General features: G+C 55.3%; 2 protein-coding genes across 2 annotated transcripts; both read right to left on the bottom strand.

Moving 5' to 3' along the window:
• Positions 1-2,860: 2,860 nt before the first annotated feature.
• Positions 2,861-8,923, bottom strand: LOC311512412 (uncharacterized protein; the record flags this gene model as incomplete). The annotated part of the gene is made up of 3 exons (XM_084613625.1): positions 8,783-8,923; positions 3,992-4,595; positions 2,861-3,402 (listed from the first exon to the last, which is right to left on the bottom strand). Exons 2-3 carry the CDS (start codon positions 4,572-4,574, stop codon positions 2,861-2,863), a joined length of 1,125 nt encoding a protein of 374 aa, XP_084469751.1. The 5' UTR covers positions 4,575-4,595; positions 8,783-8,923.
• A 631-nt stretch (positions 8,924-9,554) lies between these two features.
• Positions 9,555-19,943, bottom strand: LOC311512381 (uncharacterized protein). Its single transcript, XM_084613590.1, has 7 exons — positions 19,800-19,943; positions 17,816-18,541; positions 16,487-17,601; positions 16,155-16,281; positions 14,899-15,522; positions 14,183-14,340; positions 9,555-12,836 (listed from the first exon to the last, which is right to left on the bottom strand). The coding sequence occupies exons 2-7, from the start codon at positions 18,387-18,389 to the stop codon at positions 12,828-12,830; spliced, it is 2,607 nt and encodes an 868-aa protein (XP_084469716.1). The 5' UTR covers positions 18,390-18,541; positions 19,800-19,943; the 3' UTR covers positions 9,555-12,827.
• Between the last annotated feature and the right edge of the window lie 70 nt (positions 19,944-20,013).

Genomic DNA, 20,013 nt, shown 5'->3' with positions numbered 1-20,013 from the left:
TCTAGATCACACTGCAGTCACTTACAGAGAAGGTGCAGCGAGGTAAATCTAGCCATGTATCAATCAGAGGCCAGGCTAACCTTCTTGTTCCAATAACGACAATAACTTAGGTGCACCATTTCTTATTGGAACCCTCCGTGAAGTCCTGCCTGAAATACTCCTTGATGTAAAGCCACCCCCTTTGTTGATTTTAGCTCCCTGAAGCCAACCCTGTAAGCGCCCCTCCCAGCGTCAGAGCAATGGCAAACAATCGGGCATCTGAGAGTGCTGTCCAGAGCACTCACAATGGAGCACTCTGATGGGGCTAAAACATTGTCGCGGGTGGTTCTGGGTACGTGTCGTCAGGCCCCCGTTCCCTCCCTCCCTCCGTGAAAGCAAGGGCAGACAATCATTTCGCGCCTTTTTTCATGAGTTACCTGTGCAGACACCATACCACGGCAAGCATGGAGCCAGCTCAGGTAACCGTCACCCTATGTCTCCTGGGTGCTGGCAGACGCGGTACGGCTTTGCTGCACAGTAGCAGCAACCCATTGCCTTCTGGCAGCAGATGGTGCAATACGACTGGTAGTCGTCCTCGTCGTGTCCGAGGTGCTCCTGGCCACGTCGGCTGGGAGCGCCTGGGCAGACATGGGCGCAGGGACTAAATTTGGAGTGACTTGACCAGGTCATTCTCTTTAGTCCTGCAGTCCTATTGAACCGTCTTATGGTGAGCGGGCAGGCGATACGGACTGCTAGCAGTCGTACTGTACCATCTTCTGCCAGGCAGGCAAGAGATGAGGATTGCTAGCAGTCGTATTGTACCATCTTATGCCAGGCAGGCAAGAGATGAAGATGGCTAGCAGTCGTACTGTACCATCTTCTGCCAAGCAGCCATGAGATGTGGATGGCATGCAGTCCTTCTGCACCGTCTGCTGCCAGCCAAAGATGTAAAAGATAGATGGAGTGGGTCAGAACAAGAAATAGATCAGATTTGTTTTGTACTCATTTTCCTCCTCCCCTGTCTAGATCACACTGCAGTCACTCACAGAGAAGGTGCAGCGAGGTAAATCTAGCCATGTATCAATCAGAGGCCAGGCTAACCTCCTTGTTCCAATAACAACGATAACTTAGGTGCACCATTTCTTATTGGAACCCTTCGTGCAGTCCTGCCTGAAATACTCCTTGATGTACAGGCACACCCTTTGTTGATTTTAGCTCCCTGAAGCCAACCCTGTAAGCCGTGTCGTCAGTCGCCCCTCCCTCCGTCAGAGCAACGGCAGACAATCGTTCCACGCCTTTTTTCTGTGCGGACGCCATACCAAGGCAAGCATGGAGGCCGCTGAGCTCATTTTGGCAATTAGGAGCACATCAACCACCACACGCATTATCCAGCAGTATATGCAGCACCAGAACATGGCAACGCGATACCGGGCGAGGAGGCGATGTCAGCGCGGTCCCGTGAGTGATCAGGACATGGACACAGATTTCTCTGAAAGCATGGGCCCTGCCAATGCATGCATCATGGTGCTAATGGGGCAGGTTCATGCTGTGGAACGCCGATTCTGGGCTCGGGAAACAAGCACAGACTGGTGGGACCGCATAGTGTTGCAGGTCTGGGACGATTCCCAGTGGCTGCGAAACTTTCGCATGCGTAAGGGCACTTTCATGGAACTTTGTGACTTGCTTTCCCCTGCCCTGAAGCGCATGAATACCAGGATGAGAGCAGCCCTCACAGCTGAGAAGCGAGTGGCGATAGCCCTGTGGAAGCTTGCAACGCCAGACAGCTACCGGTCAGTTGGGAATCAATTTGGAGTGGGCAAATCTACTGTGGGGGCTGCTGTTATGCAAGTAGCTCACGCAATCAAAGATCTGCTGATATCAAGGGTAGTGACCCTGGGAAATGTGCAGGTCATAGTGGATGGCTTTGCTGCAATGGGATTCCCTAACTGTGGTGGGGCTATAGACGGAACCCATATCCCTATCTTGGCACCGGAGCACCAAGCCGCCGAGTACATAAACCGCAAGGGGTACTTTTCGATAGTGCTGCAAGCTCTGGTGGATCACAAGGGACGTTTCACCAACATCAACGTGGGATGGCCGGGAAAGGAGCATGATGCTCGCATCTTCAGGAACTCTGGTCTGTTTCAAAAGCTGCAGGAAGGGACTTTATTCCCAGACCAGAAAATAACTGTTGGGGATGTTGAAATGCCTATATGTATCCTTGGGGACCCAGCCTACCCCTTAATGCCATGGCTCATGAAGCCGTACACAGGCAGCCTGGACAGTAGTCAGGAGCTGTTCAACTACAGGCTGAGCAAGTGCAGAATGGTGGTAGAATGTGCATTTGGACGTTTAAAGGCGCGCTGGCGCAGTTTACTGACTCGCTTAGACCTCAGCGAAACCAATATTCCCACTGTTATTACTGCTTGCTGTGTGCTCCACAATATCTGTGAGAGTAAGGGGGAGACGTTTATGGCGGGGTGGGAGGCTGAGGCAAATCGCCTAGCTGCTGGTTACGCGCAGCCAGACACCAGGGCGGTTAGAAGAGCACAGGAGGGCGCAGTACGCATCAGAGAAGCTTTGAAAACCAGTTTCATGACTGGCCAGGCTACGGTGTGAAAGTTCTGTTTGTTTCTCCTTGATGAAACCCCCCGCCCCTTGGTTCACTCTACTTCCCTGTAAGCTAACCACCCTCCCCTCCTCCCTTTAATCACCGCTTGCAGAGGCAATAAAGTCATTGCTGCTTCACAGTCATGCATTCGTTATTCATTCATCACACAAATAGGGAGATGACTACCAAGGTATCCCAGGAGGGGTGGTGGAGGAGGGAAGGAAAATGCCACAAAGCACTTTAAGCACAGCACTTTAAAAGTTTACAACTTTAAAATTTATTGAATGACAGCCTTCTTTTTTTTGGGCAATCCTCTGTGGTGGAGTGGCTGGTTGGCCGGAGGCCCCCCCACCGCGTTCTTGGGCGTCTGGGTGTGGAGGCTATGGAACTTGGGGAGGAGGGCGGTTGGTTACAGAGGGGCAGCAGTGGCAGTCTGTGCTCCAGCTGCCTTTGCTGCAGCTCAACCATACACTGGAGCATTCTGGTTTGGTCCTGCAGCAGCCTCAGCATTGAATCCTGCCTCCTCTCATCACGCTGCCGCCACATTTGAGCTTCAGCCCTGTCTTCAGCCCGCCACTTACTCTCTTCAGCCCGCCACTTACTCTCTTCAGCCCTCCACCTCTCCTTCCGGTCATTTTGTGCTTTCCTGCACTCTGACATTATTTGCCTCCACGCATTCGTCTGTGCTCTGTCAGTGTGGGAGGACAGCATGAGCTCGGAGAACATTTCATCGCGAGTGCGTTTTTTTTTCTTTCTAAGCTTCACTAGCCTCTGGGAAGGAGAAGATCCTGTGATCATTGAAACACATGCAGCTGGTGGAGAAAAAAAAAGGGACAGCGGTATTTAAAAAGACACATTTTATAAAACAGTCGCTACACTCTTTCTAACAGTAAACCTTGCTGTTAACATTACATACATAGCACATGTGCTTTCGTTACAAGGTCGCATTTTGCCTCCTCCCACCGCGTGACTACCCCCTCAACCTTCCCCCCTCCCTGTGGCTAACAGCGGGGAACATTTCTGTTCAGCCACAGGCAAACAGCCCAGCAGGAACGGGCACCTCTGAGTGTCCCTGAAGAAAAGCACTCTATTTCAACCAGGTGACCATGAATTATATCTCACTTTCCTGAGGATAACACAGAGAGATAAAGAACGGATTTTGGTTGAATGCCAGCAAACATACACTGCAATGCTTTGTTCTACAGTGATTCCCGAGTACGTGTTACTGGCCTGGAGTGGTAAAGTGTCCTACCATGAAGGACGCAATAAGGCTGCCCTCCCCAGAAACCTTTTGCAAAGGCTTTAGGACTACATCTAGGAGAACCGCAAATGCCAGGGCAAAGTAATCCTTTCACATGCTTGCTTTTAAACCATGTATAGCATTTTAAAAGGTACACTCACCAGAGGTCCCTTCTCCACCTGCTGGGTCCAGGAGGCAGCCTTGGGTGGGTTCGGGGGGTACTGGCTCCAGGTCTAGGGTGAGAAACAGTTCCTGGCTGTCGGGAAAACCGGTTTCTCCGCTTGCTTGCTGTGAGCTATCTACAACCTCCTCCTCATCATCATCTTCTTCGTCCCCAAAACCTGCTTCCGTATTGCCTCCATCTCCATTGAAGGAGTCAAACAACACGGCTGGGGTAGTGGTGGCTGAACCCCCTAAAATGGCATGCAGCTCATCATAGAAGCGGCATGTTTGGGGCTCTGACCCAGAGCGGCTGTTCGCCTCTCTGGTTTTCTGGTAGGCTTGCCTCAGCTCCTTCAGTTTCACGCGGCACTGCTTCGGGTCCCTGTTATGGTCTCTGTCCTTCATGCCCTGGGAGATTTTCACAAAGGTTTTGGCATTTCGAAAACTGGAACGGAGTTCTGATAGCACGGATTCCTCTCCCAATACAGCGATCAGATCCCGTACCTCCCGTTCGGTCCATGCTGGAGCTCTTTTGCGATTCTGGGACTCCATCATGGTCACCTGTGCTGATGAGCTCTGCATGGTCACCTGCAGCTTGCCACGCTGGCCAAACAGGAAATGAGATTCAAAAGTTTGCGGTTCTTTTCCTGTCTACCTGGCCAGTGCATCTGAGTTGAGAGTGCTGTCCAGAGTGGTCAGAATGGAGCACTCTGGGATAGGTCCCGGAGGCCAATACCATCGAATTGTGTCCACAGTACCCCAAATTCGAGCCGGGAACGTCGATTTAAGCGCTAATCCACTTGTCAGGGGTGGAGTAAGGAAATTGATTTTAAGAGCCCTTTAAGTCGAAATAAAGGGCTTCACTGTGTGGACGGGTGCAGGTTTAAATCGATTTAACGTTGCTAAATTCGACCTAAAGTCCTAGTGTAGACCAGGGCTATGATGCCTTGAGGGAACTGTGGAGCCTGAGCCGAGGGAGTCTCTCCAGGGCTAAAGACAGAGGAGCAGCCAACAGGGTGAATTAGAGGAATTTGCAGCAGAGCGGACCCAGCCCTAAAAAGCACAAGGGGAGTCATCTCCAGAGTTCCCTGGCTAGGGAAATGGGTCAAGGTTTGTTGAGGAGGAGGGAAGATTGTCCAGGGAGGCTCCTGCAGGGAAAAACAGGCTGCTTGGGAAGCCTCACAAGCAGCTGGTGGTGCCTGTTATGACTGTTCGGGAGCTAATGTTAGCTCCTGGCTGTTCTTTGGCAGGGCATCTAGGGACACAGAGAAGTTATGGAAGGCTGAAAAGGGATTTGTACTGGCTGCTGTTCAGGAAGAGGTGGGAGATGAGTGCAAGCCTTGTGACTTTCCTCAGGAGCGGAAGAGGCCTCTGGGGTCCCCCAGTGCCCCACTACAGCCCTCACCTGCCAACAAGGAAGCAGGATTTTGGGTGGCAATAGGGAGCTCGGGCCCTTTGCTTTAGCCAAGCCAGAGGGGAAAGCTCCAGTTTGGTGGTAGTGGGTTATGGAGCATGCTCTCCAGCACCGGTAGCTCTGACACAAAGGCTGAGACTGTGGCCAAAGCCCTTCCCATCACTATTTTCAGCCAACTATTTTGTCAGCTCATGGGTCACATTTCATGGCCTGGTGTGATGGGATGCTCACCCCAGCCTAGCCCTGAATAGGTGACTCAGAAGAGCCACAGCTGGGGAGAGCCTGGGACTGATAAAGGCTAACTGATAATGAAGCCCAGCTAGGCAGGGGCAGGCTGAGGGTGTATAAAGCCAGGAAGCTGGCAGCAGAAGGAGTCTGCAGTTCCTGTTTGAGTACAGAGAGGTAGGTAGGAAGAATCCCCCTGAGACCCTAGCCCTGCAGGAAGGGGCCAGAGGAGTTGCAGGGAAGAAAGCAGAGTAGGGAGAAGCCCAGGGACAGAAATGAGGGCTGAGATCATGTAGACCTTGGCTGACAATTTCCTGGCGCAAGTGCTAGAGGAGCCAACTAGGGGGGGCGCTTTTCTTGACCTGCTGCTCACAAACCGGGTAGAATTAGTGGGGGAAGCAAAAGTGGATGGGAATCTGGGAGGCAGTGACCATGAGTTGGTTGAGTTCAGGATCCTGACGCAGGGAAGAAAGGTAAGCAGCAGGATACGGACCCTGGACTTCAGGAAAGCAGACTTCGACTCCCTCAGGGAACGGATGGGTAGGATCCCCTGGGGGACTAACTTGAAGGGCAAAGGAGTCCAGGAGAGCTGGCTGTATTTCAAGGAATCCCTGTTGAGGTTACAGGGACAAACCATCCCAATGAGTCGAAAGAATAGTAAATATGGCAGGCGACCAGCTTGGCTTAATGGTGAAATCCTAGCGGATCTTAAACATAAAAAAGAAGCTTACAAGAAGTGGAAGGTTGGACTTATGACCAGGGAAGAGTATAAAAATATTGCTCGGGCATGTAGGAATGATATCAGGAGGGCCAAATCGCACCTGGAGCTGCAGCTAGCCAGAGATGTTAAGAGTAACAAGAAGGGTTTCTTCAGGTATGTTGGCAACAAGAAGAAAGCCAAGGAAAGTGTGGGCCCCTTACTGAATGAGGGAGGCAACCTAGTGACAGAGGATGTGGAAAAAGCTAATGTACTCAATGCTTTTTTTGCCTCTGTTTTCACTAACAAGGTCAGCTCCCAGACTGCTGCGCTGGGCATCACAAAATGGGGAAGAGAGCCAGCCCTCTGTGGAAATAGAGGTGGTTAGGGACTATTTAGAAAAGCTGGACGTGCACAAGTCCATGGGGACGGACGAGTTGCATCCGAGAGTGCTGAAGGAATTGGCGGCTGTGATTGCAGAGCCATTGGCCATTATCTTTGAAAACTCGTGGCGAACCGGGGAAGTCCCGGATGACTGGAAAAAGGCTAATGTAGTGCCAATCTTTAAAAAAGGGAAGAAGGAGGATCCTGGGAACTACAGGCCAGTCAGCCTCACCTCAGTCCCTGGAAAAATCATGGAGCAGGTCCTCAAAGAATCAATCCTGAAGCACTTGCATGAGAGGAAAGTGATCAGGAACAGCCAGCATGGATTCACCAAGGGAAGGTCATGCCTGACTAATCTAATCGCCTTTTATGATGAGATTACTGGTTCTGTGGATGAAGGGAAAGCAGTGGATGTATTGTTTCTTGACTTTAGCAAAGCTTTTGACACGGTCTCCCACAGTATTCTTGTCAGCAAGTTAAGGAAATATGGGCTGGATGAATGCACTATAAGGTGGGTAGAAAGCTGGCTAAATTGTCGGGCTCAACAGGTAGTGATCAATGGCTCCATGTCTAGTTGGCAGCCGGTATCAAGTGGAGTGCCCCAAGGGTCGGTCCTGGGGCCGGTTTTGTTCAATATCTTCATAAATGATCTGGAGGATGGTGTGGATTGCACTCTCAGCAAATTTGCGGATGATACTAAACTGGGAGGAGTGGTAGATACGCTGGAGGGGAGGGATAGGATACAGAAGGACCTAGACAAATTGGAGGATTGGGCCAAAAGAAATCTGATGAGGTTCAATAAGGATAAGTGCAGGGTCCTGCACTTAGGACGGAAGAACCCAATGCACAGCTACAGACTAAGGACCGAATGGCTAGGCAGCAGTTCTGCGGAAAAGGACCTAGGGGTGACAGTGGACGAGAAGCTGGATATGAGTCAGCAGTGTGCCCTTGTTGCCAAGAAGGCCAATGGCATTTTGGGATGTATAAGTAGGGGCATAGCGAGCAGATCGAGGGACGTGATCATTCCCCTCTATTCGACATTGGTGAGGCCTCATCTGGAGTACTGTGTCCAGTTTTGGGCCCCACACTTCAAGAAGGATGTGGATAAATTGGAGAGAGTCCAGCGAAGAGCAACAAAAATGATTAGGGGACTGGAACACATGAGTTATGAGGAGAGGCTGAGGGAACTGGGATTGTTTAGTCTGCGGAAGAGAAGAATGAGGGGGGATTTGATAGCTGCTTTCAACTACCTGAAAGGGGGTTCCAAAGAGGATGGCTCTAAACTGTTCTCAATGGTAGCAGATGACAGAACGAGGAGTAATGGTCTCAAGTTGCAGTGGGGGAGGTTTAGATTAGATATTAGGAAAAACTTTTTCACTATGAGGGTGGTGAAACACTGGAATGCGTTACCTAGGGAGGTGGTAGAATCTCCTTCCTTAGAGGTTTTTAAGGTCAGGCTTGACAAAGCCCTGGCTGGGATGATTTAACTGGGAATTGGTCCTGCTTCGAGCAGGGGGTTGGACTAGATGACCTTCTGGGGTCCCTTCCAACCCTGATATTCTATGATTCTATGATTATGGGGCATATGGGCTAGAGCCCAGAGGTGAGCCAGGTTCCCCAATCCCGCACTGGGAAAGTGGTGCACACTTGGAATTGGCATGGATGATTGCCTGAGACAGCAGCCAGGCAGTTTGTCTGGACAGGCTTTGGTGCCCCAAAAGGGGAAAGCTATACAGTGACCTGGCCACATGGCCAAGTCACATAGAGAGAGCACTCTAAGTCCTGAAGAGAGGGTACTAGACTGGATGAGAGGGAGCAGATCCCCAGACCCAGCCACAAGGGTTATATGCAAACAAGTGGGAGAACGACTGGGATGAAGTGCTACCCTATCTGTTATTTGCCTATTGGTACGTTCTCTAGGAATCTACAGGGTTCACCACCATTTGATCTCCTGTATGGGAGAAAGGGGAGGGATCTTGGCTCTCATCCGGGACTCTGGGGAGGGGGGAACCAGGGACTATGTACAAAGGTTCAGAGTTAAAGAACATCATGGAAGTGGTTCAAACTCACCTCACTGGTAGCCAGGCCCCACAGCAGGCCTGGTATGAGCAGGATGCTTGTGAAGACTTCTCAAGGTTGGGGGATTTAGTGCTAGGGCCATTCCCTGGAAAAAGGCACAACATGCAAAACTCATGGGAGGGATCATACCAGGTTCATGGAAAGGGAGGATGAAGCCACATGTAGTGTAAAAAATCCCACAGTGAAGTTGCCCCACAGACACTGCACGTGACTAAATCAAAGCCTACCACAATCGAGAAACCCTTGAGACTGGGATTTGTTGTGCTGAAGGGGAGGCTGGGACCTCAGTATCTGGTGGCTGAATGTCTGGATGACTCGTTACTTGGGAGATGCAAAGAGCTATCGCAGACTGAGAGGGCAGAGATCATGGCTGTGCTGCAAAGTCACAAGCAGGTTTTCCTAACATGCCAGGAAATGGACTCATAAGATGGTTCACAGGATTGACACTGCAGGATCCCAACTGCACCCCAACAGGGCACGCAGAACCCCTTGCAAATCAAAGGAGCAAATTCGTATTGAGATACAGGGTACACTGGAAACAGGGATAAGTAAAGTGTCTGATGGCTCCTGGGCATCTACTGTTGTGTTGATCCCTAAGAAAGACAAGTCTGCAAAATTCTGCATTTATAGAAAACTTAATGCTGCCACAGTTCCTGATGGATACCATATGCCCCAAACCGATGACATGCTAGATGTTTTAGGCAAAGCAAAATATCCAAGTATGACTGACCTGTTGAAAGGTAGATTCCTTTAGACAATAAGGCACAGAAGAAATCTGCTTTTATTACAGACATGGGACTTCATGAGTTTAAAACGTTACTTTTTGGGTTAATTACTGAAGGAGTCACTGTCAATCAACCATGTGTTAAGCAGATTACAAGACTTTGCAGGAGCATATATCTCTGATCTAGCAACATCAGCAACCCCTGGTCACTTCACAAGAAACACTTGGGGACTGAATTTTCAAAATTCAGAGATGCAGGTCTTATGGTAAAAGCATGTAAATGTAAAACAGGAACAGCAATGGTTCCTTATTTTGGACATTGGGAAGAGGGCGGCTAACTCTTTCCTGCTCCCTTGGAAGTGGAAGTTACTGTTAACTGGCCTGTGCCCTAGACCAAAAAGCAGGTCCAGCCTTTCATGGGCTTCGTTAACTGTTACTGACGATTTTGTGCATGGCTTGAGTGACATTGTGTTCACCATGGCGGGCTTGTGCAAGACAACAAAACCAAAGTCGCGTAGACAAAGCCTCGTCAGGAGGATTTTGCTAAAGAAAGTCTTGTCTGAACAACCCGTTCTTGCCATTCCAGATTTTGACAAAACATTTGAACTCCATACAGCTGAACCAGTCAGTGGTTTAAGTGCAGTATCAGTGCAAGCCGGGGGAAGTAACAAAGCATCTCCTTGTATTCTTGAGCAAGAAACTGTTCAGGGGACATCAATTACTCTCTCACATAAAAGAAAGGTTATTTTATGGGAAATCAACCAACTCAGGCCCTATCTCTTAACACAAAATTCCAGGTTCTAACTGACCTTTCTCCACTGGTGAGGTTACACAAAACCAAAGGCACCAGCTCCAAACTGCTGGGAGAAGCATGACACCCCAAGCATATGCCATGGAAGTTGTGCACATTAAAGAGAGAGAAAATGTAGCAGCAGATGCCCTGTCCTGGAACAAGGGTTCTGACCCACAACCTCCAGTTCAGCCATTTGGCTGATGCTTCTGGAGTACGCTAAGAGAGGGGAGGTGTGTCCCTTAAGAGACCCACTATTCCAACTGGTAAAGGGTGCACAGCACCACATTCTAAGAATATTTAGCTAGGAGAGTGAGTTTGTGTGTGGGGGGGGTGGGGTGAGAAAACCTGGATTTGTGCTGGAAATGGCCCAACTTGATTATCATACACATTGTAAGGAGAGTGATCACTTTAGATAAGCTATCATCAGCAGGAGAGTGGGGTGGGAGGAGGTATTTTTTCATGCTTTGTGTGTATATAAAAAGATCTTCTACACTTTCCACAGTATGCATCCGATGAAGTGAGCTGTAGCTCAAGAAAGCTTATGCTCAAATAAATTGGTTAGTCTCTAAGGTGCCACAAGTCCTCCTTTTCTTTTTGCGAATACAGACTAACACGGCTGTTACTCTGAAATATGTCCTGTAGGTATCAGATAAAAACTGGTGACACACTGGTCACAAGTTTCTTTGTGTGGTGTATGGCAGGTTGTGTGGAACAAGTTCCATATGTGTGGGTGCTGGAAATATGTTCTTAAAATCCGTTTTGGAGGCAGTGGGTACATAAGATGGCCTTAGACAAGAAACGTTTGGCCTGTTTACCTGTGCTCCACTGCAAACTAAGCAGGGCAACACCAGAGACAACGGCAATACACTTGCATCTAAGGTAGACGGAGCAATTGAGCCAATTGGAGAAGCCAACTGACCCAAGGAGTAGGGGGACAACATGGTGTCTGCATGCACAGCAGGGGAGAAAAATCTGTATGTAGGACCACGCATCAATGGAAAACATTTCAAAGGTTCACCGGACTATAAAAAGGGAGGAAAAGAGCCCCTGAGCTATCTACCACTTAGGGGACATAGGGACAGCACCCTCTGGGCTTGTGAATGGCAGATCCTCTGGGCCTGAAGGGCAGCAGTTGCTGGGAGCCAGAAACTGTTTTAGGCAAAGATCGAGGTTGCTAGAATTAAGTTTTAGGCACTAAAAAGCATAATCTTTTTATTTTGTTTGCAATCCTTTTCTAGCTCTTATTCCTGCCTAGTATCACTTCAATATGTGTTCTTTCATAATCAACTTCTTGTTTTATTACAAAACCATCTCAGTACTGTGCATTCAAGGGTGAGACCTCAGCTGAGTTAACAAGCAGGTGCAGGCTTTGTCTCTTTGGAGGGAGCGAAATTAGTTTCTATGAGCGGCCAGTAGGAGGGACTGGACACTGCAGACACATCTCTGGGGGACTGGAGTGCAAGGCAAGGTTTAGACTGGCAGAGTCTCAAGGCATTTGCTGGTGAGGCGGACAGACTGGGGTGGCAGGGAGCTGCTACATACTTGAAGCTCCAGCAAAGCTCCCGCTTGCTGAGGTGGAGAAGTAACACAGGAGCTCATGGTTCTGGGTTCCCTGAGGAGAGCAGCACAAACCCATTCTCAGCCCTTCAGCACAAACCCATTCTCTCCTCCCCCTGTAGTGAGGGTGGCTAGAGACGGGAAAGTGATGGGTTCCTCTGGCTGGAGAAGGATGAAGACTGCAGGGTCTGCCCTGAGGGTATTGGGCACTGACAGGCAAGGAGGCAGCTGGCACCCCAGGCTCTATCTCCCAGGAAGGTGGATCCATTGGAAGAAAGGTCAGGCTGGTGCATGCCACGCTAAGGGACAGAGCCAGCACTGTCCCACATGCCTTGTAGTGCTAGGAGCTGGGATTCACCTTTAACCCCTCCACCCCATCACAGTGACAGGCTGAGAGAGTGCGGCTATGTGCTACGGGTCAGATGGTAACAAGAACTCACCACCCAGCACTCCCACTGAGAACACAGGCTGGTGCTGGGCCAATGGAGATACAGCTAAATAGTCTGTCCCAGAGCAACAGCCGCAGTCAGCACAGACCCATGGGCTCTCTCTGCCCGTGCTCTGCACACACCGGATCCAGAGCTCTGTGCATTGCTCTATTGAGACCAACCTGAGAAGTGAAGGGGAAGTAGAGGGTTTTGGGGACATTGTATCAAAAAGCTCGTGGAGTAGGAAAGGCTCCCTGGAAAGTCCAGTGACGAGACGCCAGCTCCCCTGGCTCAGCACAGGCCACGCTGGATCCAGCTCCCAACACCCCCAGGCAGCCGGCCCAGTGCCCCTCAGGTCCTGTCCAAGGCCTCCCTGCTGCAGGCTCTGCCACGAGTATGGGGCTTGATGCTAGCAGCTCTGGGATCGAGTGGCAGGTCGTCACCTTCTCCCTGGTGCTGCCGACACTGCTGCTGAACATCGTGTGGGCTCCTCAGCGGTGGGCCATGGCCAGCTGCTCGCCAGGCACTTGGGCTTCAGGAGAGCTGCGGGGAGTGACAGAGTGAGAACAGGAGTTGCCAAGCCCAGCCCGCCACTGGGCACAGGCAACGAGCGTATCCCTGGTCATCACGCTCAGAGCCCTGCATCCACCAGTCACTGAGCACGTCTCGGGTGGGAAAGCTGGCCCACACTGCTGGGGTGTGCTGGCCACCAGCTCTTCCCTGGGAGGATGCAGGGAGGAGGCCGTCGAGCAGGCAGCGCTGGCCTGCCCTCCAGCTGCCTGTGGCATTGCTCTGGAGCATCTGCACATGGACGCTGGCGCCAGGACAGAGGGGGCAGAGCAGGCACTCTGGCAGGGCTCAGAGCTCAGCTCTGAGTGAAGAGCAACACTCGCCCCAGAGAAGGAAATACACACTGCTAGGGATGCAGGAAATGCCATTGACTCCCTGGCTCGGTGGGGACCTGCACAGACAGAGCAGAGAGGAGGGGGCCTGGAACAACCCCCCAGACAGTCACTGCAACATCAGCACATGCTCCTAGGGAGGCAGGGCCAGACCCCCATGCCCTCAGTTCCCACTCCACTGGCAGCCCCTGAGCCAGGGGGGAGCCCTGTTAGCTAGCAGCAGCCACAGATCTCCGATCCCCTCCAGGCCCAGCCCTGATGCAAAGGGCTGAGCACCCACAGCTTGGACAATCCCACAGAGCGGCTGGGGCTGAGCATCTGATGATCAAGGCCCTCATTGCAGCCCTGTCCTGCAGGAAAACCTGCATCTCTACTGAGAGCTGAGCAGGGCTGGGGCAGGAGTCCTGGGGGCTCTCTCTGGCCGGGTCATGCCGGCTCAGGCTGGGCAATAGGAATGGTCCCGACTTGCCAGGAAATCCACCCAGCCTTCCCAGCACAGATGGCACCTGCTAGCAGCAGGGCAAGCTGCCAGGAGCAAAAGGGGGGGGACGGGGGACAGGGTTAGCACAGACCCAGGGGAAGGTGGGTGTGGGGAGGACACTCTTGGGGTACGACTCTGCAGGTTGGGCTCATTCCAGGCACTCCCAGAGCTGAGCTCTGAGCTTGCTGTCGCCCAGTCCTCCCTCGCAAGGCCCAGGTGCCATGGGGATGGGCGCTACCAGGCAGAGGGGGACCCTAGAAGGGGAAGGACGGGATGAGCCAGACTCCGAGTATGGAGGGAGGGAGGGGCAAGGAACTGACTCAGCTGTGACCGGCAGGAAGCCAATGGGGGGCAGAGATGGGGAACTTCCACACCATGGCGTCCTCTGCCAGGCTGAACTCTGGTGGGTCCGTGCTGCCTGACCCAAGGCAGCCTTGCATACTCCCGCTGGGGGGGGAGGGGGGGGCAGGGCACCAAGGCAGCTGTTTGTCCGGCTGGACACTTACGTGTGTCTGTTGGGTCATGGTCACACCGGGGCTCTCGGCAGCACCCCAGGGGGGTTTGTTCGTTGTCGGCCTCCTGTCGTTCAGGATGCGCGAGATGGTGCCCAGGGCCTCAGCCAGGCCCTGCAAGTGGGTGCCACTCAGCCCATACAGGGTGGAAGCTGCAGGACAAACACGCTGCATGGATCTTGCCCCCCTGTGGCTGGGAACAGAGCCCAGCCCCATCAGCTCCTGGGATAACAGCCCACTACTGCTGCCTGCTCACAGGAACCAGCCCTTCCCTCACGCAGCCCCTAGGAAAATAGCCCGCCACTGCCGCCTGCTGATGGAAACCAGCACAGCACCCTCCCCAGCCACTAGCGGAGCAGCTGGCTAACACTGCCTGCTGCTGGAGATACTCCACTAGCTGGCTCGCAGGGTGGGGTGCAGCTGAGGGGCTGGACACCGGCTCAGGAGCTCTGCTCTTTCGTCTCTGCAGGCTGCCCCAGTGACTGACAGCTCAGGGACCCAGAGCCTGGCCTTTAACATTGAGGTGTGGGGTTCAATTCTTTCTTCCCTGGCCCAGGAGCCCGTGGATGCTCGGCCCCTTGTGAAACCAAACCCAAGGGTGCAGCAATCAGACAAGGGCTGATGACAGAGCAGCCCCTGATGGCAGCATCTGACTCCTGGGCTGAGCACACAGCCCCCCAACCACAGTTCCCCTGGCGGCCAGTGCCTACCTTGGGTGATTTTCAGCTCCTCCCGCGCAGCGTCCAGCTCGGCCCGCAGCACCGTGCAGCCCAGGCAGCGGGGCCGTGCCCCCAGGCAGGCTGCGCCGTCGTCCGGTGCTCTGTCTGCGCTACCCTCTCCATCCCACGGAGAGTCCAAGGACGTCTCCAGGACGTCCCCGAGCAAGGGGCCGTCCAGCCCCGGGGAAGCACGGCTGGAGCTCCTGCGCTGGGGGCTGCAGGTCCAGTCACCCTTGGAGCCAGTGCGCTCCGTCTGCACAAGACCAGCAGGTGTTTGCTGTTCACATGGGGCGCAGGGAACAGGCTGCTGTGTGACCCTATTCTGAGCCTCCGAGATGTTGCTGCCCCCTTGAACGGTGGTTCTGCCCTGTGGCACGCCATCCGTCCCCACGTGGTCTCCTGGGTCAGCACCGCATAGCTCAGTCACCTTCCCAGCTACTGGGGCAATGTTTTTGTCTGCTTGCCGCAGGTGCCCGGTGCTCTGCAGCAGCTCTAAGCCATTCTCCACTTGCTGTCCCTGCCTGGAGCCCACTCTGTTGCGCAGGGGCTGGGAAGCAGGTGGCTCAATCACCCGCAGGGTCGGTCTCTGTGCCAGCAGGGCGCACGGTGTGGCAGCTGGGAGAATAAATCACCAAGAGTTACTGCTCAATAGAGACAGGGTCCAGTCCGGGGCCAAGGTGCTGGGCATCAGGGAGCTGAGTTCATCTTGGCTGTGCCCAGACTCTCTGGGACCTTGGGTCAATCACAGAGGGTCACTGGCCTCAGCTCTGTAACCGGGACGCGAGCATGGCTCTGCCTCATGGGAGGGTCATCTCAGGAACTCACAGTGAAGTTGCCCTGGGACATTCTCCAAAAGTTAATGAGAGTGGGTGCCAGGGAGCGCACTCCCTGACACCGCCTCATGCAGGGCACATGTACAAAGACCCTCCCCCACCTCCCTGGAGCTCTCCATAGCGCACTCAGCAACATTGGGGGGGGGGGGGCTGGATCAGTCAGAGACCCACCTCACTGCCACTTGCCCTCCCTACTCTCCGGAGCCATCAGGCTCAGTACAGCGACACCCACTGCTGGCTGACCTGTGCTGCAGGCATGCACAGCCGATGTGGGGGTGACTCAGGGTCTCTCCTACTAGTCCCCCCGGGGCCCACCCAGGCTGAGCCCCCAGAATCCAGAGACCAGCCCTGCGCTGGAGCCCACCCAGCAGTTCAGAGACAGCCAGATCCAGTGCTGGGGAAAGGAGGCCTCACCCAACAAACCACCGTTCCAGCCGTTCTCCTGCCCGCTGGCCCTCTGGGGCGCCCTCTGCCGCTCGGCCGGCAGGGCCCGCTGCGCTGCACCGACATCCCTGGCCCCTTCCTGGGCTGGCACCCGCGCCTGAAACAACAAGTGTCTCTGCTTAGTGCCAGCTAGTCCAGGCACTGTCCCCAGCACCACACGGGCCCATGCTGTGGAGCCACAAAACGTCCCCTGCACCAAGGACCAGGCACAGGGCAAGCAGCAATCCTGGTGCCATCACCCCCCACACCACTCTGCTCCCAGGGGGCGAGGCCATGGGATGTGCAGCATCCCACGTGCTCACCTGGGGCTGCCATCCGGGCTTCTGGGGAACAAGCTGGAAATCCTCTGCCAGGGCCACGGCCTCCTGGCCGCTCTCTGGGCCACGCTCCCGCACCCAGCTCTGCATTTCCTCAGGCAGGAGGCTCAAGAACTGCTCGAGAACCAGCAGCTCCAGCACCTGCTCCTTGGTGCGGGTCTCTGGCTGCAGCCAGCGATGGGAAAGTTCCCACAGGCGGCCGTAAACCTCCCGCGGCCCTTCGGCGTCCTGGTAGCGGAAGCCCCTGAAGCGCTGGCGCTGCGTCTCTGTGCCGTGGCGGCGCAGGACAGCTCCCTTCACCTTGGCACCGTCACTGGCCTCACTGGCATCCAGGCTGGCGTGGGTCTGTTGGGCTTCCCCGCCGAGGGGAGGGAGGAGTCGGGCTCCCCGCAGGCCTTTGGGCCCCTGGCAGGTGTCAGTCACTCGTCTGGAGGAGGTGAGATCAGTCTCATTCTCACCCCCTTCTCCATCTCCCCGTGAGGCCAGGGGGCCCAGCAGCCCCTCCCGACACCGCTCGCCCCAAGGCTGCTGCCCATTCAGCGGTTGCTGCGGCACCAGCCAGCGCAAGATCTCATCTGCCGTCCAGTACTGCACGGCTGGGGGTACTTTCCCCGCTCGCTCCGGGACCCCAGCGGGTGCAGGGCCTGCTGCCTCGGCCTCCTGCCCCTTAGCCTGTGCTCGCACTGCCTGCTCCAGCAGAGTGTGGAACTGGAGCCCAGCTCCCTCCCGCGCCACCGGCTCTGGCTCCTGCAGTGGGGGTGCGGGCTGGGCCAGGGCCCCCACCATCTCCAGCTGCTTCTGGAAGAGCTTCTCCAGGAGCTGGGCCTGGAACTCCCGGTCCTCCCGCCGCATCTCCCGGTCATGCTGGATGAACTCGGCCAGGCTCTGCCTCTCCTCTGCCCTCCAGGTGCCAGCACGCCTTGCCCGCTTCAACTCCAGCTGGCTGCGCCCATGCTTCTGGGTGGGGCCCCGTGCAGTCTCCAGTGGCCCATCCTCCCGCACCTTGCGCTTCCTGGCCCGGAGGTGCACGAGCCGGTCCAGCGCCGAGACCAGTTTCCGGGAGGCCGGTTGGGGCTCTGCCGATGCTGATGGGGAAGGGTCTGGGGAGTGCAAAAATGCAGAGTGAGGGCCCACAGTGCACCTGGCCTGGCACGCAGCCCACTGTACCAGTATGGGTCACCCCCACATCTTGGCCAGGGAAACAAAAACCCCTCTATGCAACAGGCCGGGATCCCCCGCAGGACCCCAAACCTCTAATGCAGTGCAGGAGGGATTCCCAGCACCCAGCAACCCTTCACCAACAAGGGGGCTTACCGGGCTCGTGTGGCAGCTCATCCGCGGATGCCTCTTCTTCCTTCACCTGCACTCGCACAGCCTGCACTTCGCCCAGTGGGTCCTGCACCTCAGGGAGCACATAGCCTGGCTCCTCACATCCCCAGCTCTCAGTGGCCTGGGTCCCCCAATGGTCAGAGGCTGAGGCTGGTGCTTCCCAGCTTTCTGGGGCAGCTGTGCCCTCCTGCCTGTCCGCGGCGCCAAGCCCCTCGCCACTCTCTGCCAGGAGGCTGGAGCGGGTGCTGACACAGCGCTGCATGATCTGGTCCATCTCCTCGTAGAATGGGCAGCGCATGGGTGGCCTCCCGGCTGCGTTGTTCTCCTTGGCCTTGCGATAAGCCACCTTCAGCGCTTTCATCTTCTCCCGGCACTGGTCCCCGGTGCGGTAGATGCCGAGCTTGGACAGGCGCTGGGAGATGCCATCGTAGACAACCCTGTTCCTACCATGGGAGCCCAGATCGTGCACAGCAGCCGCCTCTGCCCAGTAGGAGATGAGCACCATGACATGGTCAGCCGGCCAGCTGGCCGCCCGCTCCGGGGGCCGGTCCCGACGCATCGCAGGGGTTGGGACTGGAATCACTCAGCAGGTGGCACCGCACGGAGCTGGCTGCTGTGGAAACAGCTTGTACCTGGCCGGGATACGAGGGTCTGTGCTAGTAACACAGACACTGGGAGAATGAAGGACGGATTTGCTGGTAACACGTACACCTTGGGGGAAAAGAGAATATGTGCTGGTAAGGCACACGCTGGAGGCTACAGAGTGGAGGTATGCACAGGAAAGGTGCGTGCCTGGGAGCAGCAGTGGGAGGCAGGGGGGAACGCGCAAGTAAGATGCATGCCCAGGGGTGGCAGCAGGGCAGGTACACGGAGGTAACCTGGAAGCATCCAGATAGCCGGCCCTGGGCAGCGCCAGGCAGCCACACGGATTCTCTGCAGGGGCCGGTGCAGTGAAGGCTAGCACTCAGAGGCCTAACAACCCTGCTTGCTACCTACAAACCAGCCCTGATCCAGTCAAGGGGAGGGAAAAGCTGTCACTTGAACCCTGAGTCAGCCCTGCCCTGCCTGCAAACTTGCACTCGGCTGCACCACGTCAGCTGCAGCCCATGGCAAAGCAGGGGCTGGAATCAGCCCGCAGCTTCCTAGCCAGACATGCAACCTGCACTCAGGGAGCCCGACCAGCCGCACGCCCTGCTGGGCCACGCAGGACTGGAACTGTGGGACAAATAGACAGCAGGCCAACCGGAGAGAAGGGAGCACTTCTCCTGCCCAATGCAGCATCCTCCTAGAGGAGGGATGGAAACACTCAGGAGTCAGCACAGGACACTCAGGAAAAGGCTAGAACAGCTCAGCCAACATTTGCCACACTGCTTGTCCTCCACCATAGATACCCCCCCTTCTCCCAGCTCCCTGCCCCATAACCCACCTCCTGGCCCACTACCCCATTACCCAGCTCCCTGCTCCTCCGACCCTCAACCCAGCTCCTTGCCCTATAGCCCACCTTCTGGCCCGCTACCCCATAACCCAACTTCCAGCCCCCACCCAGACAAGACATGCCCCTCCCTGCCCATCCTCCCCCATACCCAGCTCCCTGAATCCATAACCCAGCTTCCTGCCCCGTCCCATGGCTCCCTGCCCTATAGCCCACCTCCTGGCCCGCTACCCCATAACCCAACTCCCTGGCCATGACAAGCCCCCCTACCCAGTTCCCTGCGGCTCACCCATAACCCAGCTCCCTGACCCCCGGCCAAGCCATGCCCTTCCCTGCCCATTCACCCCGGACCCAGCTCCCTGCCCCAACCCCATAACCCACCTCCTAGCCCGCTACCCCACAGCCCAGCTCCCTGCCCCCCGACCCAGCTCCCTGCCCCCCACAGCCCAGCTCCCTGCCCCCCGGCCAAAACGGGTCCCTCCCCACCCCAGCGCCCAGTTCACTGCCCCAGCGCAGACCAGCCCCGCCCGCGGATACCTGGGGGGCTCCAGGCGGTGACCTGGGGGGGGTCCCCTGGTCTCCGGGGGCAGGCCTCGACCCAAGGCAGCGAGAGGTACAGGCCCGGCTCTGCCTATTGGCTGCTGCTCTTGGGAGGTGAGGGGGGCGGGCAAAGAGAAGTCCAGCCCTTCCGCGGTGTGACACGAGAGCCTGTCCAATCGCTGCCTACATTCGCCTCTCTGACAGGTCTGTT

Source organism: Lepidochelys olivacea (genome assembly GCF_965140295.1).
Source record: "Lepidochelys olivacea isolate rLepOli2 genome assembly, chromosome: 24".
NCBI classification, from domain to species: domain Eukaryota; kingdom Metazoa; phylum Chordata; order Testudines; family Cheloniidae; genus Lepidochelys; species Lepidochelys olivacea.
This window is presented reverse-complemented; position numbering and strand designations above follow the sequence as displayed.

What these genes read in the sequence shown, in the direction of transcription:
- LOC311512381 (XM_084613590.1), bottom strand. Translation starts at nt 18,389, where the DNA reads ATGCGTCGGGACCGGCCCCCGGAGCGGGCGGCCAGCTGGCCGGCTGAC. An exon ending in AGCCCGGATGGCAGCCCCAG is followed by an intron (nt 16,282 to 16,486) that starts GTGAGCACGTGG and finishes TTGTTGTTTCAG; the next exon opens with GCGCGGGTGCCAGCCCAGGA. An exon ending in CTGGAACGGTGGTTTGTTGG is followed by an intron (nt 15,523 to 16,154) that starts GTGAGGCCTCCT and finishes TTATTCTCCCAG; the next exon opens with CTGCCACACCGTGCGCCCTG.